The sequence below is a fragment of the Bombus pyrosoma genome, linkage group LG10 (assembly GCF_014825855.1).
Source record: "Bombus pyrosoma isolate SC7728 linkage group LG10, ASM1482585v1, whole genome shotgun sequence".
NCBI lineage: Eukaryota > Metazoa > Arthropoda > Insecta > Hymenoptera > Apidae > Bombus > Bombus pyrosoma.
In genome coordinates this window covers 948,763-974,698 of record NC_057779.1, presented here as the reverse complement: position 1 = coordinate 974,698, position 25,936 = coordinate 948,763, and the positions used below count along the sequence as shown (strand labels likewise).

The window sequence follows — 25,936 nt, the reverse complement described above, 5'->3', positions numbered from 1 at the left end:
AAGAGTTCCGATTAAACTCGAAAATTGTACGGAAAAATTCTTGGGCATGGTGTTTATTATGGTTGCCTACCGATAACCATAACGCCTGACGAAGCTCGGAAGCTACGATAAATTATTATAAAAGCGTAGCGAAGCGTAGGAAAAGGCGATCACGTGCATCCTTCCGCACGCAGAACCGACATGACGGACGCTCAATGGACCCGGAAATTGATTTTATTCGTCTCGGTTGGTGGACACGACGCGCGAGACAGCGTCAAACAGTCCCGCCGCCACGCTCGAAATATCAATTTTCACAACAAATATGTCCATAACTTTGTCCGAATAAATCTGAGAATGAGAACGCGTGCGCGCGAGAACGATGCTTAGAAGCCCTCAGCGATACAGAGAGACGCGCGCGCTATGATTTATCGTACGGCTAAGTAAATTCAAGATCTGTTGTGCAGCCAACTGGTCAACGATGTTTCCTTTCGTTGACGTGGCAATCTGCCAAAAATTTCTTCTCTTTTCTGGTACGGTCATTTTTATTCGATATATCGATCGCGCTTTGTAGTACGAGACATACGGTACTGTATAAAGGTCTTAGACCTAACAAATGGGAATGTTTTACTATTTGCGGTGGAATATAAGAACGTAAAAACGTGAGATGTTTTATTTCAATTTCATTGTTATTTCTAAAAAAAAATAATTATCTAAGAATCAAGTAATTTCAAGTAATAAGAAGAAAGTAATTTCTTAACAAGCTAACAAATAGCTCGAAGAAAAAAAGATTCATCAAGCAATATTTTTTCTCAGCAGTTTTCTAACTCATTTTCTGTATATTTCACGCATCGAAGCATTTCTAAAAAAAAAAAATTATAAATCAAGGATTCAATAATAAAACTTTGCACGGTATTGTATTTTTAGAAGTAGCTGCTTATTTCGTCGAACGAAGAAGCACAGTTCGAGTGTTTTCTCGATAAATATTTTCGAAATGATTACTCTTAATTTCGTTGGAGCACACTCGACCCGCATCGCGGAAACTTGTTAGAAATACTTTTAACTTGTCAAGATACTCATTAACCGGCGACGGCCTGCACTGTTCTACTTCCTTTCAACGGATACTTGCTATTACATCGATCCTATTTCTACTTGAGAAATCAATCTTAATACTCATCTGCCATTGCGTAACTGCAACTTATTACACTCTTGTTCACCGACGAAGAACACCAAACGAGACACCGTCATCGCAACGCTTTCAATTACGAGACAAACGACTCTTTTGTGTTTTCCCTTATATTTCAATGGAAGGAAGCGACGCGTAGGATGCAACCACGCGCCTCTATCATCCGAACACCTCACGATCGCAATAAATCAACGTGCAACCTAATTAACCGACGGCCCAGCCCATAATGGAGGTTTCATTACCAGCGAGCACGCTAATTACGTGAATCCACGACTGACACCAGGTGAACATAAGTTTACGTGACCGTTTCACGGCCCACGATTCCGCGTTACTGTCTTTGATTGCTGATCGTTCCGTTGAATTCTCCAATTAGCCTGTCCGTCCAGAGTGACGTTCGTTCTACCATCGGGCTATCTCACACGAACCGAAAACTTCGTTTAGTAATACATAGAGAAGCTTAGCATCTAATCTGTCGAATCGAGACGATTAATCTCAAACGTGATGCAATTTTGATAAAAGTACCAACAATGATATCGTGGAATATTATAAAAATATAAGAAAGATAAATTATATTTACCCTCGCTAGTTTAGGATTAAAAGCAATCTATCCAGGTGTTCATTTATCTTTATTAATTTTTAATTCCGTGACGTATAACAGAATCTGGTTAAAAAGCGACCCAGTTAAAAGTGTTAAAAATCCTATGGAAATAATCATATTACCGCCGGCTATTCCTCAACGTTCCTCGGCCGGAAATCGCGTCGAATCGATCACCGCAGCGGAATTAGCGAACAACGTAAATCTTCACGGTGACCCGATCAATTTCGCGGCATAAACCGATAAACTCGAAATGTTTCGAGCGCGACGTCGCGCGCGGAATATTCAATGGGGGCCGCTATATAAAATTGCCGGTGCTTTATCAAATTTTTTTTTGCCTGCACCATGTTCCTCCGTTTACAGGTTATATCCGTCCGTTCTTTTATCACCAGAGTGCCAGTGCACTGGCGTGATTCTGTCCGCGTGACTTGCTGACGCGATACGACAACGGCGACAAATGGAACAAGTTGCATGAAGGAAGTTAAGGGCGAGACGGAAGAGTTGTCTATTCTAGAAACGAAAAGGAAATGGCGAATGATTCGCTGTTCGATTTTCAAGAGGCAGGTGAGTAATAAAGAAAAGTCGCGAGATTGGAAAATAATACACGACTAGAAAGCATTTTCATGAAACGTGGTTCGACGATTAATATGATAAAACGCGGATTCCGATACGCGAACGTTAATTGTTCGATCGTTTTTGGCTACGACCGAGTTGTGATTACGTTGATTGTAAAACACGGTGTAATGCCATCCCCGTAATTACGCAGCCTTTATTTTCTGATCTGGAAAACAACCGAACGTCACCGCGGAATTTACTCGTAATTGCGTATTCCACGCTGTGGTAATCGGCAGGTTTCATTTTCTTTCCAATCCGGCGAGGAATTGGTGGATAGCATATAACACAATCGAATCATATTAACCCTTGCCCGGAGGATGGTGGCTCACCTCTGTCAAAAGCGTTGAAAGTTTCTTTTATATAGTAACAAGGCGCAGAGTCGAATTAATATGCTTTTCATATCTCAATATAATAATAAAATTCATTTAAAAGATTGGATCTTTTATCGATGAGGCTTAAGAAAGATAAACTTGAAATATCTGAATCAAAATTAATCTAGCATCCTGCTTTCGAGAATTAACCCTAGAACAACTGAGAGGGAAGATTATCTCGTGTCCGCCAATTAGAAATTATAGAAAATTCATTAGTCCTCTGATCCCAACAATTTCCAAAAAATTATTTAATTCATTTCATTAATTATTCAGCAGTTTAGCAAAGATATTATAAAAACACAAGAATCGAAGTGAATGAAGGACAAACTCTAGCGAACTATTCTACACAGTTAGATAATTCGACTATAGACAAAGGGGCTGATTTTTCTAGCAGATACTACCGAGTCTCGAGGAATGAATATTTAATTAAACGTTCAGGATGTTGTCTCGCGAAAGGGAGAGCAAAAGACCTTTGGATGGTTCGAGGGTGGAACGACGGACTTCCGCCGGAGAATTCGAATGCACGCAGAAGATGAGCGAACCCTGATACCCGATGATTTGATCGTTAAGAAACTTTTGAAAAGTTGCAGCTCCTTGAGAACACGCCGCCAGTTACTCTTGCACGGTTAAAGAACGGCGGGACCTTCTGTTTTCGACTGACTGGTTGAAAAGAAAAGTTTACCTTGTCCGTGATTAAAGGGGAGAAAACTTATCTCTTGATCTACGCACCTGGCTAGCTATCTTAGAGAGCATCCGAGAGAACTTGGCGCAACGATAATGAGATTTCGAATCAGAACGAAGAATCTCCTCTATCTACCTCATTGATTTCTTCCTTTAGCTAAGAGGGTAATGCAGGTACAGTATACACGCTTGAAATTATTCGGATAGAACTCGAAGAAGAAGCGGACCGAGAGATAGACGAATCTTTTTACATGACACGTAAAAATTATTAAAAAATTAGAGGAAATAATAAAAGAACGATATAATTATAGGAAAACTTTGCATGAAAAGTCCATATGCTGTTATTAAGAGATAAAGAGGCTACGCGAAAATTGAATTTTTCTTCAAATTTATAGCGATACACCATGCAGTGATATAGGTAAAAAAAATATAAATTACAACATATAAATTAATATACAACATATAAATTAACACATAAATTTAATTTAGATGTAAATTAGATTAAACGTAAGTGGTCCAAGATTCTCATATAGCACTGTATTAATTTCGTTACGAAACAATATCGAAAGCGGAACATAAGATAACGGAAGTGACTTATGATGAAAGGAGATTGTTATATTCCATGTTTACATTCTCGGTTCGTTTGTCCCCATTTTCAAATTGATCAATTTCAAACCAAACGATAATGATACATCGTAACAGAACTGCTTATGCTCAGAACAGGGTGGATAGTAAATTTAACATGTACGACCAACAGTAAGTACGTATGACACGAAACTTGTTAATACGCAGTTCGCCAGAAAGGAGACATTTTAACGAAACCAGATCCGGCACGGAACTTTCTGTATTCATCATGAGTATTCGTTCTAAGCTTCAGACAAGATTACCGCGAATGATACCGCGTTCAACTAGCTCTTTGATACATTAACTGGCGTCGCGATGATGATGTAACAGCTCCTCTTAAACTAACACTTGCTCGAAATACAAGGTATAATGGCTCGAGGTGCTGAGTTCCATAATTTGTCGCGTTCAGACATAGAGAACGAACAAACACATCGTATTTACGCTGATCGATCCGATTTCGAAACATTGTGCCACGTGGGAATTGCGTTGTCCATTATTGTCGACGGGCTAAACACTTATTTGCATGATGAAGCGATTCTACGAGAGATAATCGTTGAGAGATATAGAAAGCTTCGAAACTTCTGATGAATACGTTATTTAGACTGGCTAGAAAGATGACAGATGGGAAAGGTTTACGTTAAAATTTTGAGGGAGGAAGAAAAATCGAATATAGTGGTCTTCGGGAACGACTTAATTCCAATTTCGAATTACGCAGAAAACTCAGTGTAACAGCAATATTTATTACCGTGTAAAAGTTTTTAGAGGTTGTTTCTAAATAGGCAACAGCTCACCTCTTGAGATAACCGGAAGCGGTTACGTTTTCGTAACGCGCAGACGTTGCTCACGTTTGCGCGTAATCCATTCGCATTAAATTTTGCGCGTAAAAACGCGAAACCGTAAGAACGCAACTGGCGCTCTTTATGGTTTAATTACATTCTTTCCTCACCGCATACTTTATCTCCATAAACATTCTTATCCCGTAATGAATAGTAGATACTTAAAAACCTTGCTATTACGAGACCAAATGAAAATTGTTTCTCGGTCACGCCCAACCCAAATAGTAAGATAATAATAATAATTGAGGAGATGGATAATAAGATAATAATAATAATTGAGGAGATGGATAAATGATAGAATTTTCTTCTAAGAGCGAGATACATAAACTCCATGTTTGTTCAGATGATTTTGTTTTAGTTTTCCATAGTTTCGTGATTATATTTTAGTATTTGGAATCGATTACAGATGTTTATATGAAAATTTGATTTTATCCAAGATTTCAACTGCTACATTGAAATCTTCTTCGCGAGGTCGTCGGATCAATATGAAGGAAGAAATATCAAGCAAATCCTTTCAACTGTCTTTTATAAATACGATATTAGAGGCAGAATTCAATAACGTACATTAAAAGCGAGAAAGACAATTGGAAATGAAATGTTGAGTAAAATACCACGTCGATTCTTAATGTGTTAATCACTACAAACAATGGAACAAAGGAAGGACAATAAAACGCGACAAACAATGAAGTGAAAGTAGGATGAAAATTGCTATAAAATCTGATCAATGAAGAATAGTTTCCGAGTCGACGACAACAGAAGGGGAACAAATTAACTTTTCCAATCATAATTTACACGAGCCTGAACAGGGCTAGATTAATGCGCCGCATTAAATCAATTGTGCTAATGCGGCCCGCTGCATAAATACGCAAAGCTCGTTAAAAACAAAAATTAATGCCCTCCGGTAGTCTCGCGGCGGTCACGGCACGAACTGCGATATTTCCGCGTTTCACGGGCCCGCGATCGTTAAGTACGCCCGGCTAACAAAATTATCGCCGGCACCCGGCCGCCGTCGAAATCGAAATTAACATCAAAGAGAGGCTCCATATGCCGTTGGCCCCTATTTATCGATCGAATCTTGTTTCCCCACTTAGTCAATGCAAAAATCGACCGACAGTTTCGGGCAACTTTGGCGATGATCCACACTCAATTAGCTGTTAATCGACTATCAGCAAGTGGAGCTCTTTTTCATGAGGTACGAGAGAAAAATAGATATACAAATATATACAAGGTATTCTAGTTTCTCTAGTTTTAGCTGACAGCACGAAGAAATTAAATTCATTACTTCAGAAAGGTGATTTTTATTCTATTCCAGCTTAATCAATCAATCACTCATATCAATTCACTACCGATATTTACTTGTTTCATATATTTTTCTGTGAAAGTTCCTCGATCTCTGACATGGGATCAAGCTACAGGAAACCAATATTTCGTATTTTTATACGAAAAAGAATATCTGTTAAAGAATTCGGTTCGGACAGGTATAAATCTAAGCGATCACGATTCACGCCGGTGAAAAAGCATAAATTTTAAGAAAGAGATATCCAATTACCAGAACGATGCGTTTCATTGTGCGAAAAAACCGCCGCAACAAAATAACAGTCGGTGAAAGTAACGAGAAACGTCGATTTAACTGGTCCCGTCCCGATCCCGGTCAATTGAACCGTTTCTATTTTCGATGCGTGGAACAGCTTGAAACGATCCGCTCGCTGTTCCCCGTAAATTGTCATCCGCGATTGTTCGTTCCTCCTACGTAAATCTATTACCCGCAACGCGGAGCCTTCGCGCCAGCCAGGTGCATCGTGATGTCTATCCCATAAAGTCCTATAAAATGAAACCAAGTTTGATCAACGTTATGGAACTCGATTTATCGTCCCTATACTCTGTTCGCTTGCAATTCCTATGTCCCACGCCGATAGAACTATCTACTACTTGATTTTTCTCGTGATTGTGCGATGATACTATAACAATTTTAAGAATTTCTTAATTTTGGAGTTAACAATCCTTATAAATCTGAAATAACAAAACTGATCGATGAAATTGATTTAAAAATTGCATTGAATTCTGAAGAAATTAGTTTGGTTTTTGACACATTTCACGTGTGCCAATTTAACAGTTTATTTATCTATCCCACTATTCCTAATAATTTTATTTCAAGCGTTCAAATCAGGGCTTGCGTATCATCCTATACAATGTCCTCTCCGACATTTCTGTAAGAAACGACAACTATATTAAGACTCACCAGAAGACAGCTTAGACCTCTGTAACAACCAAGTCTGTAACGCAAGACGTTCCCTGTGCCTGCAGAAGAACTCCGGCCTGATCCCATGCCTCTTGAGGAACTCGTCGCACTTTCTGAATGCGGCCAATGCCTTGGCCGCCTCGACCTCGTCGATGTCCGCGAGAACATTCGGGCAGGAGCTTCGTCTCGATGACGAGGAACGCTCCTCGTAAGTCTCGTCGGGCAAGAGCATCCCCATTCCCGCGGGATAGGATCTCCAGGACCACCAGCACCGCTCGACGATCCCCTCGTCTTCCTTTCGACAGCTGTCGTCGGTGTTCACGCCGCTCTGGCAACTTCCAGCTCGCGGCACTCGTCCAAAGCACATATTAATCCCGGCCCTTTGCCTCAGAAAACCGTTTCTAATTGGCCAGGAAACGAGTCTCAAGTTGCTTCACGCAAAAGCTGCTTCTTTCTCTTTTATTCCCTCCGTCTTTCTTGGCCGCTTTTCTTGCGGTGTTCGCGGCCGAACAGTTAATTTTCCGCGGCGCGAGTGACGGCCTGCTTCGTCGATCTCACCCCTAGAGCAAAGGGGCGACACGGCCTTAATGAGATTTCATCTCGATTAATAGGATTTCATCGCGGAAGCAGTCGGTCGCCCGAAGCGCGACCTCTTTCACGTGTACCACTGTTGTTCCAGGCATATTGCTTGGCAGATATTTTTTTCCACTTGGCAAGGAAGGTGGCTTCAACGGCACCTTCGTTCTCGATTTCTCCCAGGTCGCTAATTGAATCGAACACCCGGCGAATCGGTTTATTGGCTACGAAAGCATCTACACCTTCCCTCTTGGATGATAGTCAAGCCTCAAAGATTTCCTCCAGGAGTTGTTCGACTCAGCGTGGTACGTGGTTCGAATTCGAACTCATCCGTTTCGTAATCTCCGTGAAATCGATCGTCCACACACCGGTAGATCGGCATCGATCCGGATCACGTCGCAAGCGTTGATACTCGGCTTTCACCCGATTCGACATTTCGCGCCTCAGCTTTGCCCGCTCTGTTCCATGCTTTCGCTGTTGATCGCGTCCAGAACCGACTTTCCAACGGTGTTTCCACTGTACAGAGAGATCGCTTACGTTTCACACACTTCCGCGCCATCGTTCTTCCAGACGAGACGACAGGTCCTCTGGGTGTCCTGGAAAAGGAAGAACGTCGCTTGTGAGCCACATGTTTACCTCAGAATCTTATGTTGCTCTATGTCTATCGACCCTTTAATTTTCTCTTTTTAGTTATAAGGAATCATCGTTTGTAATAACTAAACTGTGAGTGTTTATGAATTTTTGACATATATAAATTTGGCAATGCACAGAATGTACATAGTATGCAGAAATGTATTAAACATTTATAATATTCGTTAGAGTGTTTAGCAAGGCAAACGAATCTCTTTTATGTTTTCGTTTCTTTAGTTATCACCAATTTAAATTCTACGCGATTCAATTTAAAAAATGCTACAAATTTTGATTGGATGACATTCCAACTCGAATACGCGCCTCTTTTTTCGCAGCTGCTGAAAGCTTTTTTTGTTTTCATCGGTGCAACGATAAAAAGTGTCGTTTCGGTTAATAATAGAACTTTGAATTCCCAGCGTGGAAATTGATACATTTCCTCGTTTATGAGACACGAATAAAACAACGGTATGCTAAGAGTTATAGCGGATATTCATGGGATTATGGGAGACAGCAGTACGATTTAATAGCGCGACCATTTCCATTTTAGAGGGTTGGCCAACAATAAACATATTAACGGTCCCGTTACCACCGTTACAGTAACAATACACGTTTCCATTCAACCCCGACGCGTTGACGTATTTTCCAGCATTTGCTCAGTTTTTACACGCCGCGCAATATTCCTTTCACGTTCAATTTCGTCGCTACTGTTAAACCCTTTTTGTACATTTAAAAGGACGCTCATCAATAAAGCATTTTTTTCTTGTTTTATGATCTTGTTTAGTTAACTCGGTGGATTCTGCCAACGATGATGAGCTTGCGAGAAAGGTAAGTTCGCCAAACTTGTTTCGTCGTTTCCAAGAAAGATTAGCCAACATCGCCATACAGAGAGAATGTAAGACGAACCTAGAACATTAATTAACGAAAACACGCCGTCGATTCGACTGAAAAAGTCTCGCGACAAGCCGATCGGTAGCGTTGACGGTCCTACAACACGCGAACACGCCGTAGCCCTTGGTTTATCCTGCTTAATCGTCAACACACATTATTGTCGTTTATGGAATCTTCTTCGATATCTTAAGAATCGTACACAATGACACGGATATGTCACCAAAAGTTATACATTAACTTTTTACCGTATAGCAATATTAAAGTAAGCCGGTTTAAAATTAAAAACATTTGCTAGAAAAGATAATTCTAAACGAATTATTATTTTATTATTCCCAGTAATATTTTCCAACACAAAAATTAATTTTAAACCGTCCAGTTTATAATTTCTTAACGTTCAACGAATCGAGCTACTCTCGTGTCGCCCTGTATTAGGAAAGTAACGCAAAATATTTCATATCTAATTTATTTATTAACCACCGACATACAAATTACAGGCTGATTTAGTATCCTATCGTTTCGTACAAATCATTCCTTTTCTATTATTCAAAGATCATCGATAACGTCCAATTAGGCGTACTAAATGCCACTCTCGATTGCCTGATCGTCTCAATCGTCATGTAGGGAAATACCGTTACCTCGATGTTAATCCAGGAGCTGTGGTTCGTTATCGTGCGGAAAACATTCATCAGAAAGTCCCATAGGAGCCGTGATACGTTCGATCGTCGTGTGGACGTCGCTTTAAACCGCGATGCATAAACATCGCGATGAATAAGAGGGAAGGTACGGTGACTCGACACGTGCCACCCACGGTGAATTACAGTATTCGTGGATCCACTCGACGATCCGGGGACCACCGGTAGTTCAATACACGAATAAAGATTGAGATTGGAATCTCCGACACCAGGAAACCGTTCGTTTCATCGAATCGATGCCTTCCTTTGCCTATCTCCCACGAAATCTAACCGGCCAATCGACCGAATCGTCGTAGATCGTCCGAGAAGACCCGACCACGGCCACGGATCGGCTTTTCGTTTGGTAAATTACTTAACTACGTTTGAATTATCGTGCGTTGTAAAACAGCAAAGAACTCGTACATAGAATTCGTGTATGCATAAATAACAAGTGTGAAAAATATCGTCATAATTCAAAGAATTTCCTAGCACATGAAGGGACCAGCGGAAAATAGTACAAACGTTTTGTTTTTTCCAAAACCAGGTAAACACAGGATGACACGTAAGATTCAGATTTACGTGGAAGAAATATGCTGCAAGTGTTTTTACTTACGTGTACGTGTATAGTACCGTGTTTTAATATTCGAAGACATAACTTTCAACTTTTCGTGTGAATTTGAATAATACTTAGCAATTTGTATTTCCAAGGAAATTTAAGAAAAGATCGAGATTAGTAGAGATTTAATAAAAAATTTAAAAAAAGATCGATAGCTCTTATTTTTCCCTTTTAACAATAGTAATTGCAAAAATAACTTCGGACTGTTAACGATCAAGGCACACCTTGTGCTCGTGTTATGCTCGCTGCTCTTCCGTTCGTACATCCGAGTCTCTGACCTCGCCTCTCCTCCACGTCGAAAAGCAGAGCCCGGGGCGACAGCGCGGGAACCTCACGGCCGCCTGATAAATTTACGTCCAATGAGTTTAAAGCGTATTAGTGCGAGATAAATTTCGTCCTTTGCCTTACAAGTCCCGCGGGCGACGAGAGCCAAGATCGACTAGCAGCTCGTTATACTTCCCTCGTGATCCATATTTTCCCTGCCTTGCGATTATTGCGAATCAAAAGGATTCTCTCTGGCAGTATTGCGCCGCGAAATTCTCAAAATTTTTCACGTGTCGACACTCCTCGAAGTATAAAACAGAGATAAAATTTCAAAGTCTATCAGAAAATTTTGAGACAGATAAAACGGAGATAAAATTTCAACGTCTATCAGAAAATTTTCAGAAATACAGCTCTTTGATTTAAAATCCGTGGCTACAAAAAGTATCTCTACATACAATGAAATTTAATGTTTCATCGGATTCTACATTTCGTTCTCATAGTATCAAATTCTGTAACAAATGTAATATACTCGAATGTGATTAATTAACATCTATGTAATAAACGTAAAAATTGAAGATAGATAAAGGCCTCCTTGTTCTCCACTGTCATTTTTCTTTATCCTTAAAAGACAAATTATTCTGAAATTTAAGAAACTATCAGCGTTATACAAGTGCTTTGATACATTTAGAATAAATCGAAATATAGCGAACCTAATACCCGAAAAAGCCAATATTAGATTCAATATTAGAGTGAATAAAAGTCGAAGATAAAAACTACTCTCTATTATTGTGAAAATTTGCAAATACCAATATCCGGTCCTAATTTTAAACGGCAAGTTTAGCGCTGAAGGCGAGGCAAGGTCTCGATTCTCGTAAATCGATACCGGCGCGGCAGTAAAGAGCGAACGAAAGCGCTGGCCACGCGAAAGTTAGTTTAACCGCTCGCCCCCTCTCCCGGAGATTTACCTTAGAACGTAAAGCGCTCGCGATAATTTTATTTCATCGGCCGTGTAAGCCGTTCAACGTGTGTCTGAGTGTGCGTGTAAACCGCGCGTGTATCGCGCCGGTCCGGGCATATAATATGCAACGCGGACACCATGCATCCTGCTCTATACCCTCGTGTCTGCGAGTCGTGGGAGAGATAGATGCACACAGAGAAGAGAAGAAAACGAAGCGGCGGAGGGACGGGAGAAAATGAGCATGTAGAACAACGTGTAAAGCCCGAAAGCTACGGAAATTAAGGAGGGCGAAGGATATTTTCGAGTAGATCTTTCCGATAAAGAAGCAAGAAAGAAAAAACCAATTTATGTAAGAGTAACGGAATAATCTGACGTGTAGTCTAGGGAATAGTAAAAAAACCGGAAGGTGAAAAGAAACGGGAGACAGAGGGAGGAGAATGGACATCGTCGTGGAAAGTGGCAGGAAAAACGAGCGATACGAGAGAGCATAAATAACTACCTGCGAGGACGAAACAACGAGAAGAACGGGACGATGTGGTTGGCGGAGGAGGAAAAGGGATTAAGATAGCGAAACAAAGGGAAACGAGAGAGAGGTATTCTCTCGTGGTAAAAGATGGTTGGAGAGAAAAGGAAGAGAGAACGAAAAAGGCATCGTAGTGTTGGCGGAAGGGTGGGAACCATCCCGTGGATAGGGGAGAGTTAACAGCGTGTATTTAAGAACGTTCGCGTTACACTCCAGCTTTTAACCGGAGAGACCATTCGTATAGCGCGTTTAAGAAACGCGAACGCATACGTTCTGCGTACGAGCGAGGGCGAGCCTGTGATTAGGGCCCCAGTTGGCCCCTCGGGGCCTTATAACCGCCCACTACACCGGTACTAAGGAAGAAAAGAAACAGGCGAACGAGAGATAAAGGCAACACGAGTTTCAGACATCTTCGCGGGACCGCGTGGGAACGTATCGGCTCGTCTATCATCTTAACCTCCCTCGCGTTGCGTTTTCTCCCTCTGGGAGTATAGGAATGCAGCCAACCCCACGTCCCTGCCACCTACCGAGTACACAGGGTGATTATAAAGTACTTATCGCACGTGTAGATCGTGTTACCAGGGCTATTCGATCGGATTTACCCGATTACGTTCCTCTTTCGACCAGACGCTCATGTTCATCCTCATCGTCGACCTCTTATCCAACCGGATCGAATGGAATTGTAATTTTAACCCTCCATCCGAAAATGGATTTTTCCGCGCCATACGCGCGCAAATCCCAAATGCGTGTTGGATGTCGAGCACAATCACGTACTTCCGGATTACATAATATTGGAGGGCGTATAAATTACCCTGTCACGTGGGTATTCAACATCGTTCATAAATATTAGGATAATCGAAGTAAATGAAAAAAGGGGATTACCAATGGGAATTCATGGAAAGTAAGGATATAAAATACATAATAAAAGTTCGAGAGAAACTGTCCGCGAGAATTACGGAATAATAAATTAGTAATTGCTAGATAGTTTTATAGATGTTTCAAACTAAATCTTGTTGAGGAAAATTAGAACGATAATTTTTAGATCTCTCCGAAACTCTGATTAAAATTCAAGTTTGGTTATAATATTCATGAACCATGTAACAGTAGACACGATGAGAAAATTAGTAATACGAAGACAGAGATTAATTAAAACTTCAATTAAATACACAATTGATGAGATTAAGATCCCAGTACTAAACACAGTATGATTTCTTTATAGGATAAAGTTTCAAATGAAATAATAATTCTCGACGATTGTACTAAATCCCTATTAATCATTCTGATTTATTTAATTTTTTTATAACACGCTAATATTTATAAACGGGGATTATACATTATACATTTTCATCATTTAGATTATTTATCGTTAGCCTGGATTGAATCCAACACGGAAACAAATGAATTTTCTGCAACCGATTAGTTTCTTGATATATTTACGGAATAATGTATTTTTTACTTTTAAACGTTGGCGAATCGATGCCGGACACCGTGGAATTTTCGAAGGTAGTCGAATGTAACGCGCGAAACTCATCAATCAATTTTCCCGCGGCGACCATCGGCCCCTCGTAAATTATACAGAATCGCTGATGCACCTTAATCAGCTCGATAACGCGTCGAACGAGCAGAAATCAATTTCACCGGTCTACTTTTAGCGTCACCGGTTCTGTTCGCGAGCCCCTGATGGCCAGAGCAATTTTACTCGCGTTCACTCGCGGGCACGCATTAAAAACTTCCACTTAGTGAACTCGTTACGCGAACCAGCCACGGCCTGGCAATTTCGTAACGGTGATACCGAAAGAAGGGAAAGTCCTAGATGGAATAAAACGTTATCTCGCCCCGGCTGCCGTTTTCCCACGCTTATAAACCTATTAAATTAAAACGATACCCAAATTACCCAAAAATACCCAAATTCATTGAACAATCTGACATGGCACATATTTCAATCATCGAACATTTTTATTTTTAATTTCAGCGAATTTTCAAGGGTTCGAAAGATTTTACAGATTTCCGAAGATTCGACGAATTTTCAAAGATTCCGTCGATGGATGAGCGATATTTGAAAGGCTAATGTTTCCAATATTTGAAAAGACGCTTGAACTCACACAGCTGTTGGTCGAAACGAGGCAAAGCGCAGATCTTGGCCAGTACACGCGCAACGTGAGAGGCCACGGAACAGAACGTAGCTGTGTACGTATATAATCAAGCAAAAGAAGAGAAAAAAGAGGAAGTTTGGAAGAGGGAGGAAAGGATCGGTGCGTGAGGCGGGCAGCAAAGTGCCGGGTCGTGTGTTGTACACACTCGGCGTCGATGATGACGTGCTGATGTTACGCTGCTATTACTTAGCATCCCCCAGGCGGTCAGCGGCAGTGTAGGTCACGGAAAGGTTTTCGAAACGCCTCGACTGGAACCAGAGAAACAGAGCTTGGTACCGTGAGAAACGCACTTTGGCATCGTACATGCGAAATACACGAAAAAAATAGTCGTGTGAACTCTGAATTATTTCTATTTCGGATTTTAACAAGTCTCGTGCGTAACACGTTTTACACGGTATAGATGATATTTGTTTATTCTTATGCTATATTGTACTATAGAAAATTCTACTGAATAATTTACGAAGTTTTGTCTATATAGATGAAGAAAAATGTCACGTACAAATATGTGTTATGTAGTATTCAACGTGTTCATAAATCACTGTAGTCAACTATTATCTCGAAACCAAAAATAACGTCGAAAATAAAGATATAGTAAAGAAGTAACGAAATGTGTGAGTGAAAATTAGGCTGAAGGTCTCGATAAAAGACATGTTAAACTTACTCTATTTCGCGAAAGAAATTTTCGAAGATTGTACAATTGTACATTGTGCACTTTTTTGAATATTTTGCGTTAGATGTTTCAAAGAATCGAATTTCTCGAAATTTCGATTCCATTAAACGTCCGGTTGTAAGAAGAAGCGGCGATATCAAACGAATTCTCATTCGGTTCCTGACACTCGTAGCCTTAGGATCGGCCCAGTTCCCAACGAAAGAATCTCACGGACGTGGGTGGAGTGGGCGGCTCGATTAGTCGAGCCAATAGTCCGTGGGATTAAAAGCTTACAGGCGACGAGCAATTTGTATTCCGTTCGCGGGCTCATCGCCGCGACGCGGCTGCCCTTCGAAGAATCTTGGCGCCGCCGTCTGGCGCACACACCAGCCCAAGGACACCCGTTAGATCGCGAACGTGCATCTCTTCCGCGGCCACGGGACCTCTGGAGCTGCCTTGCCGGAACAGGGATTCAACGGATGGCAAAAAAGCTTAATTAAAATTCCAGTCTTGCTAAGTCTGCTCGCGGAAAACGTCGACGAGGCCAAAGAGGGAAAAACGCGTAAAAGAGAGGGAGAAAAGCTCGGTGGCTAGCCCTGCTGTAACAGCGACGCGCGGTGACGTCTCGAGAAAACGCGGAAATAAATAAGCCGCGGCGCACTTGGAATATTTCAAAGGCCACCCTGTTCCCGACGTGCTCGCCAGGCGAGCTTTATTCGGCGAGAACGCAGCGTCTCGTTCGAGAGCTTTTTACCCCGTGCCACCCCCACATCCGCCAACCCTTAGCGCTAGCCCTCTTTCATTAAGTACGCGCGATTCAAACGTGCGTAAACGAGGCTACGCTCTCAAGCCAAGCGGAGACGTTCTTTAATTTTCGATGTCGAACGGTGTCGGCACAGCCAGCTTCTTGCTTTGTCCCTCTACTCGCTTGAACGACACGAGCACGAGCTCTTGGAGACGTCTTTGCGTTAATAAACGTGTGTATTCGTCGTGCGAAATGCATTCGCTGTTTTGTTCTGCCCGTTTCGTTCTATGCCAAGAGAAACGTGTAATCCCGTGTAATGAATGGAGATGGAAGATGCTCAGTCTGGAGACGAGGAAGAATAATTCTATGGAATCGTGCGCGATGTAATTTGTGAAACGGAGAATCAGGGAAGAAGTGGAAATCATTGATGATTCTAGAATGCTTCGTGGAAAAGGAAGAAAGAAAAGATTAGGTGAAACGTTCATTTTCTGAAATCATATACGATGTAGGAGGAGTTAAGAGACGAAAAGTATTGTAAAATAATATTTCCTACGATTCTAGAATCCTTCGTAGAAAGGAAACAGTGAAAAGAATGGAGGAAAAGTTAATGGTCCAACGACATAGGTTAACTCGATGATTGTCAGACAACGGGCAACGAAGCGTGAGATGAGCCTCGTACGAGGACTCTGTGCAGGATGTTCGTATAAGATGACACGTCGATTGAGATTTCGTCTACGGCCCGGATGAACGGCCATCCTCCGCAACAGGTGTCACCGTGGCTAGCGAACCGTTAAAAAATAGAAAACCGCTGACCAGACAGGCGACTTTCCATCGATGCCTGAAAAATCCCCGAAGCCCAATCGGCCAGAAAATATTTTAAGCCGCGGAATCGCGCGTCCCTCGATAGAACCGCAGTCGAGATCGATAGCACTGTCCACAGAAATGAATACCGGACGGATCGAGGTTGGATCCAACGAAAAATCGCGCAACGAACCACGTTCACGCGATCATATTTTACGTAGAGAACGCAAACGCGCTCCAACTGACCAGCATCTGGAGGATTTAAAAAAAGTGTGAATTTGCGACAAAACTACGCATCCTGGATCTAATTTTTGTGAAAGATCCAGACACGGACCTCGCACAATTTCGTTACGCGAAAATTATTGCCCGTAGCTTGGCGTCAGTTTGTTTCTAACTCTGCTACTATTATTATTCGGACTTTTAGCCGGATTTCATATATCAAACGTAAATTTGAGAAATGGACTCGGAGAAAAAATGGACACCAGCCGTAGAAGGAGAGATCATCAAGCTCCCTCTTCCATTTTTGGATCGGAGACTCGATGCGAACCCGTGTCGCGTGAGAGAAGAGGTCCAATCCGTCTCTTACGACCACGCATCCCGTCTTCACTCCGAGGAACCAAGTCGAAGAAAACGACGAACCATCGCCATCCAACATTGGACTCGATGCACGCAGACAGCAGAGTCTCCACGAGTCCACGAAGCGCGAATAATTATTATCGGACGGTCGGTAAATTTCGTAGGTCGGCTACCCGCCGCGAAAACCTGAACCAAAGCCAATATGGCTGCCCTGGCCTGGCGAATTTTTCGATATATCTCCCGTGTGGCATACTTTGTGCCTCTCGCAACCGTGACCTCTCGACCCGCGTTCACTTGGTACACGATGTACCATATAATTAGAGGGTCAGACCAGTGGTGAGGTCCCTCCTTCCAAACTCGACGCTCCCACATCGACGCTGAAAACATCACCAGCTCGCGAAACAGCCTTGGCCTTCCACTGGAAACCGAGCAAGAGAGGGAAAAGAAGATGGAACGAGACAGGTAACGCACGAAAGATCGGCGGCCAGAGATCTTTTATCGTTAATTTATCCATCGAAGATTTCACTTAATTCTTTAATGAGCGAGTACCAGGACGCGCGCGCCCGCGTGTGCACGCACGCATCCCACGAGAAAAAGAAAATATCGGAGGAGGCATTATTGTTCCGGCGTACGGTCTTGTAGCAAGTATTATAACCGTGCGCTTTAATTCGTCGGAGGCTAATTTCACCTCAGCAACGCGATAATAAATTACGATCAAGTCCCGGAGAACTGGCGGATGGGTTCCAACGATAACCGACGCGTTCGCGAATTTAACTCCGCGACTCTCCTGCGTCTGACGTTTATGACGAACGTTCTGTCAGTGGCTTCACCGTGGCAAAGTCGAGGGGGATGTTTATAAATAATTCAAGAGTTTAGACACGCGAGTATAAGGGATTAATCAAAGCGGCGATAAAGATTCTCGTGTTCGTCGTCTGTGTTCGTTATCTGAACTAGGATCTAGAAGCTGCTACATCCACCGAAAATCGAATGTTTTGTACGGAACTAATTCCCTTGAAAAATCAATGAGACTTGTAAAAATCTCTTCTTTTCAAACGCTAATAGCTTTTGTCAAATAGTACAACCGAAGATCATGTCCTAACACGATAACGATAAGTCAATTCAATCAATTTCTGTAAACTGATCGAATCCCAAATTTAATCGAAGCCCCACGTTCGTTCTCCCAGACTTTCTAGTTTCTTATCGTCGAGGCGATCTCGGCGAGCGCTCACCTATGATTCAACACCATATTTTTCAAACCTGTGATCGCTGACCTGTGACCAGTGACAACCGTAAAAAGTCGAGACACGTATACAGAGGGACACACGCGACGACGTCGTGTGGCGCGATTCTAGACTAATTAAATCTCGATGTTTCACGGTGTCAGCCAGTCGCACTGGACGATCACGATCTGTCGACCGATAAGCCACGAGCAGAAGGGATTAAGGAAACGCGCTTGACTCGGTGTCCCCTTCGAGGAAACAGCTTCGATAACTAGAAGGCCCGCTTTCCTGCCCGCCAACTGACATACTGATCCTGTCCATCGTACTTGCTCGACGTTAAATTAAAGAACGATGGATTCAAAGCGTATCGAATCTCGATAAACGAAAATAAACCAGTAAATATAATTTCTAATTTTTCGTAGTGGAAATAAGTACAAAATTTGGAATTCTCCTGATTCAATTGATCGAATATTGCTGGTTAGCGAAGAACAATTCCGAGAATCTATGTATCGCGCGTACATTTTTACGCACGTATTTAGCGAATAAAAATCTACATACATTTCTATATTACAATGCCGCGATTCAAGCCCTAGAAATCGTGAACTATTCAAGTACCAGACGAAACCTAAATTCCAAAGCTTTCTATTTATTCCGCGTGAATAGGAAATTCAGTTTAGCTTCTATCATTCCATTAGTATTCAATTTAGCTTCCACGTTCCTACACTGCGGTCGCTGTAATCAAACCTGAAAATCTCGAACCCTTAGAAATCGCGAACTATTCAAAAATCTACGAAAATTGAATTCCAAAGGCCCGGTACCCGCAAAACCGTAGTTTATCCTGGATATTGAAATCGAGAATCATTCACTTGGAGAATCGAGGACGATCAAGAATCGAGGGAACAAGCAGCCTGTGCTACCGCCTTTGCAAACGCGCGGCCTTAAAACGACGATGCCACGATAACGATACGTATGGGCTCCGGCTAGCTTAAACGTCTACCTATCCCGCTCCCAGGCCGAGAGGATATGTGTACGAGCGCATCCTGGTACACGGAACGATGGCTAGCAGCCGCTAGCACCGACTCGGAGAAAAAGGATAGAAGGAAATGAAGGAGAAAGAGAAGACGCGGCCACGGTGCCTATTTACCAGCCCCATATTTACACGCGTACACCAACAGAGAAGCCCGTACGTACTCACGGCCCTCTCTTTACCGGCTAATCTCTCATCTTAGATCGCGTCCGACCGGCGCACGAACCTTAGACTCTCGCTCGCAATTATCGCAACGCCGATATTCGGCTTCAAAGGGTATCGGGGGAAAGGACGAGCACGGAGAATGTCGAAGATCCTCTTTCTATGGAATGAGAAACGTTCTAAGCGTCCAACTACACGCTGCACTGAAAGAGATTCAAACCGATCGTACCCACGACGTACGTAGCAATTGAACATCCGAGACGAAAGGCTGAATCGGTGATTGAGAATTCCGAATGAGAATACAACGTGTTATTCCGTTTTAGGTCGTTCGAAGTCCCGAAAGGATTATAGGCTTTAATCACCGAACGATCGTTAAATTTAGTCGATTAAGGCATCTCTTGGCTGTCACCCATCGAAGATAGGAGACGTCTCATTTTTCGACCGGATACCGATGCTCGACATCTTAATGGAGTTTCACAAGTTTTTCTTGTACGAAAGACGCACGCTGCACGGAGGTGAAAGAGAGGCAGAAGAGACGATACTTCTCGGCGGCTGTGTAGTAAAAAATAACGAGGACGGGGAAGCCGGAGCCCGAAGAAAAGGGCAGAGAGAATTATCGGTGTAATTTGTACCGCTTCCTCCGCGAGAGGCCGAACCGTAAAGTAACTTCGACCGTTTGGAACGTGACGTATCGCGGCGGGAAGTTTCAAGGAGCGCGGGAACCGTTGATAAACTTGTGTTTGGATGATCGTCGAACAAATGGGAAACGGGTGGCATTGGAGAACGGTAGAGATCCCGGGCTGGCAAGAGGCGCCGCTTAAAGTCAAGAACGTGCAACCGACTATCCAGCAACCGACGTCGCTTATTTATCTCCACGGTGGATCTGTGACGAGGGTTGCTTCGAAACAGCTCTTTTCCCCAAAATTAATCGAGCTACCGTGTTTCTCTTCTATTTCAACTTCTATAAAAAAATAGTTAAAACGTTCTTCGTTCGATCCATGTGAAAGTCAATCTCCGGAAACCGACATTTCGAAATCCTAATGATTCTTGATTGTCGATTACTCTCTTCTCTTTCTTGATTGATAACGATGACACGGATTCCATCATACGACGCTCCTGTTGCATCATTCGTTTCGAAAGAGCGATGTACCTTGACCAACGTATCAAGAACAGACTCGCCTAAAGGAGTCGAGAAATTATCGCATGTATATCCATCCAATTACGTCTAATTGCCCTAGAATAACGTCTAACCATGTTCACCAATAGCAGGGTTAACGAGTCGCGCGTAAATTTCAATTCTGACCCCGTCTTCAGCCACATTTTACCATCCTCGATTCCCCTCGGAAGTACAGTAAGCCATGGCTTTAAAACCGACAACCCCCACGGTGGGTCGTGTGATGCATGCACACACGCGTGCGTGCACAGTGCACGTGCACCATCGTCGTCGCGCTCGTAACCCCCCTTCCTTCACCAACCCCTCCCCGTGTTACGTACTCGCTAATCTACCATCTTAGATCCTTAACTGCATTTGCATTCGAAACACGACGATGTAACGCCGACAATTACGAGACACCAGAATTACCGCGCCGCAATTGTAGTAATTATCACCGCCGTGTGCCCCGCAGCGTCGTGAGATCGAGGGGGTGGGCCGGCAATGATTTGTCCGTTTTCGGCAACCGGACATTTGCATGCCGACCCGTTTCCTTCGCCGTTCGTTAGCCCCGTAAGCTCTTCACTCCCACGCTGATAAAACCTCGCGGAATGTGATACCGATTCATTTCCAAGAGATTAAACAAAATGTGCAGCACGCGAGGAGAAGACGACAAATCTACTTATACTTAATTTTTTGATTGAAACTCGATCTCGTTCGAACACGAACGTATGAAAAACTTTACTTATCACGTTTTCCTTCTGTAGACTTTCATTGGATTATAACCGCCTCTTACTACGCCTCTTAATAGGCTATAGTTAAAATTAGATTACAGGTATTTACCGTTTTTACCTGCATACGTGGCAATTGTAAATATGCAAAAATGTACAAAGGTTCAAAATCGAAATACATTTAGCATTTTATTCGGAGGACAAGATATAGTTGAATTAAAGTTTCACCGCTTTAACAATGTCGAAAAAAATTCGAATTTAGGGCGAACCAACGTGGAAAGGGGAGCACCGAATTCCAGCAGTCGCGAATCGAACGAGTCAGACGTCGATATGTGTAGGCTGCGAATGTAAATTAACATATTTCGCGTGTTTCACATTTCGAGTCTTTCACACTACATCTTTTATTTGTCTTTCTTCCCGATTACCGCGTTAATGTTATTTCGAAACTACCCATGGTAATTCGTCAAAGATGTTTTATATCATTCTTTGTTTCTTTATTTTTTATTATTACTCCTTATTTTATTTATCCGTATTAGAATACAACATATTAGATATAGAATTTATTTATTATAGTATTTATTGTTATTTATCCGTATTAGAGCATCCGTATTTTTAATTAGGAGATTTAAGAAGAACGATGGATAAGAACACCCTGTATGGTGTTGCAATGCAAACGCCCGTGCCGGTCTATGGGGCACGAAAGGACAAGGTTAACATAGAAAGGGGTGGTCATGCCTATTGTATTGTAATACTGTTTAAACTCGGCCAGGTAATAGGGCGTGCTTACAAGTATTTAGAATGTAACGGGTGTCCTGATCGCAGTTGACCAGCCGCCAGAGTTCCACGCAGTCTCCTACAAGCGTAATCTGCTGTGAATCTCCCGTCGTTTCTCCTGCAAGAGAGCATGCCTATACCGAATAAAGAAGCGGCCGGTAACAAAGTAGAGAAGCAACGGGGACTGGATAGTAGCCGCGTGATCGCATCCTATTATACATATTGTTGTACGATCGCAACTATACCGGGTGAGATCGTTAGAACTTGTTAATTCAATAGAGGATTTACGTGAGGAGAGCGGAGAATGGAAAGATTTTGATCGTACGTTAAATTCAACACAAAGATAATCTAGTAAGCGTAGAATGCTTTGTTCTAGGATTTTGCTAAACGAAGAACGTTTTAAGATCAAGACAGAAACATCGTTGAAATGAAATTCAGCAAATCGTGATAACTTCAGCTTATTTACCGCTACCTTTCGCTTTGATTGCTTTAATACAAGTTCCATACGATGACTGGGGAATCATCGCCAGCTCTAGTGTTGAAAGGTCGAATGAGAACGATCAAAATCCACTTGAAATTCTTACGATCGAAACTCAATTTAAATAGCAATCTCGAGCATTGAAATTACGTTGGAAGATAACGAGTCATCCGATAACATTCATTCCAGCTACGCAACACCATAAATCCTGGCCGTGTCTCCAAATTACCGGAACGTCTAAAACGCGCGTTTACTTTCTCAGATTGCTCAATTTCGCGGAAACCTTTCATTAGCGGCGCGAGCGCACCGACCATCCTTCAAGCTGCTTCGCTTAATGCCCGTCAAGATATGACAGTTCCACGTCAAAATTAATCCCGTGACCCCGATTACATATTCCCCGGGCGAGGCTATCAGAGTCCGCCTGCGAGTCGCGTATTCCTTCCCGACGAGGAAGTAATTTCTTTTGTCCATGTACCGGGTGCCCCGCGGATGAGGAACGGCCCCACAGATCTTTCGTAACGAACCAAAAGGCCTTTATGGTTTTTCACGCGGCGAATTCCCTGCCCCGGTCGTAAAGATAAAGCGTTAAGTGCGGTTATTAAGATGTGCCACAGTTCCATTATGAATTCCCCGCGTACCGCCACCGTTTTCACGCTCGTGTCCTCTTCACGGTCCCATTCTTGTCCTCCTCCTACACTCCCCGCTTAAACTTTTCCCCGGTTACAACGGCTGACTCGGGGAAAAAAAGGATCCTCGTTACAAATTACCGCGCCATCGCGAAACGAAATGGTTCTCGCGTTCAACGAACGAGAATTCGAATCAATATCGTGGTAGAGGCAAAGACAAGATAACTCGAGGGTACGATAGCGGTGATTAACAGGGAACATCATGAATTTCAAATCACGATGATTCATGACGGAGGAACCGACACCGTTACTCTGCGCCATGATCCACCGACGATTTGCGAACAGGAAGAACTATAACCAAGGATCACGATGGAACTTCATATTCTACTGCAGTTCCTTGATTATCCAATTAGTGTTACGTATGAAATATTTCGTTTTTGCGACTATAAGGATATGTGTAATAAATGGTAAATTGTTCTTGGCTGTCCAAATGATCATGAAATACGTAGACGATTACATAGAGTTCGTGTCACGGAATTCTTCCCATCTCCTACTTCTGCAGTTAGGCAATTCATACGATTTGAATGCCATCGAGAAGGTTTTAAGTCTGCTAAAAGTGTAATACTTCTCTGTATTTATCTCTTGATCACCGCGTTATTTGTTTCCAAGAAATATATATTCAAGATATTCGAGGACATAAAAGAAAACAGGAGAGAGAAATATATATTATTAACCCTCTATAATAATCAAATTTTATCTCTTACGAGAGAAGAACGTCTAATTACCTATAATTTTTTATTCGGATCTAAAAGTTAAAAACTAATCATTTCTATAAGCAATACCATCGTAAAACGATGTAATACATAAACGATGATAAAACGAATAATACGATGGTACAGTGATAGGCTAAGGAAATGGAAGTTTAGTAATTAATAGTTTCCTCGATAGGATACTCTGACCGGTGTCTTTCAATTTCATCGAAAACAGCAAAGGCTTGTAAATCTGTTCGGTTTTTTTTCGCGAAGGAAAAATCGTGTGAATTTAATGACATGAACTTGAATTCCGTTATTTCTACGCGGTTATAAGGCCGATCGTTTCCACAGCACGTCGCAGTCCAAGAGAACAATTAAAATTCTCCGACAGCGACGGCGCAAGATCGAAGCAAGGAACGATAACAAGTTTGAACGCGTCGCGCGTGAAAACCATACGATTCGTGCAATCCCACGAGAGCCGGGTAATGTTCGCAAAAAGCTAACCTCGCTTCCTCGAGAAAATATCTTAAGTTTCGCCTCGACGCGGCGCGGCGTCTGGTTTGATCCTCTTAAAGGCCGGTTTCTCGCCCTGCCCTTGCTTTCATCGTTTCAACACGCTTCAAATCGCCATTAACTATCATCAAACATTCTTATTAAACATCTGATGGATCAAAAAATTCCAGAAAAAGAACAACGTTCGAATTTAAGCCTCCGTATTTTTCTAATTCCCAATCTCCAATGACTGTTCAAAATCTACCGATATTTCCAATTCAAAGGCGCGCAAAAATGCATAGAATGCGCGTAACGTTCAAAGCTAAAAAATATATCCAAAGTATAGTACCTCTTGTAATATCTACTAGATGAAACAATTTTCCATCTAGGCTCTATTTTTTTAAATTACATCCACGAGAATATGAATTTGCATAAATATCTGGAAAAAAAATAGCGCGGAAACTCGCAAACGGGACACGGGTCGTAGCGATCGATCCGCGGAGAATATAACGACAATGATCGATACAGAACTAAAGACTGGTCTGGATGAACTGGGAAGAATCGTAAATCGAGCGAGTGAATGGGATTCCATCGGTTTTCCTCGAACGAGCATCGCGCGCTGGTTAATTGTGACGGATTAGAAATTCAAATGACGATACCGTGCGGCCGTAAAACCGGCGTAAATGAGTTGGAAGAGCAGCGAAAAGTGTCGGTAAGTACAGGGACAGATGTAATTCAGTAGGTCCGGCGTCGAAGGACACCGCGCACACGCTCCTAGGATACCGATATCCTTCGCGCACTTGGTGGCGCTGTTGAATATAAGTCATGAATTAAAGATCAGTCGGAAGGGGATTCTAATTAGCTGGTACACGTGGAACCGGGATTCCTGGCGCACCGTGAAAACGTATCGGTTTAATTGGAAAGAAGTTAAGCGTCTTTCAGCACCGCTGATCCGTCCGAGGCTCGAGCTATTTCGAGACAACGATACTTCACTGAGACCAGAAGGAACTTCGTCTAATTACCAACCAGCTATTCCGAAAGACGGAACAAAAAAACTGTTGAAAAATGTTCCTCCCACGATCGAATTTAATATCGCCCGAAGAGGAGTATCGGCGGTCCGATAACTTCTACGATGAATTCTTGTCTCTGTAAAAGGTGCACTATCGGCCGAAACTATTCAAACGCCGGTGCCTTTCGATAAGAATTTAATATAATTAAGGAAATTATGCATGAATCGAACTGCACTGATTTCGTTCCTTAGATATATTTATCATAGCTACGTATAGTAGAATGCGATTCGAATAATTTTTTTAAATCTCTCCCTAAAATTTGAAATCTAGATTCATGAAAT

General features: G+C 42.3%; 1 protein-coding gene across 1 annotated transcript in view; it reads right to left on the bottom strand.

Annotated features, from left to right (window-relative positions):
• LOC122572080 (unconventional myosin-IXb) overlaps window positions 1-25,936 on the bottom strand; it is an 83,350-nt gene that overhangs the window by 51,526 nt on the left and 5,888 nt on the right. The window contains exon 2 of the mRNA XM_043736663.1: window positions 7,124-8,295. Within this exon, the coding sequence (XP_043592598.1) occupies window positions 7,124-7,490 (367 nt within the window). The 5' untranslated portion in view covers window positions 7,491-8,295. The remainder of the gene's footprint in view (window positions 1-7,123; window positions 8,296-25,936) is intronic.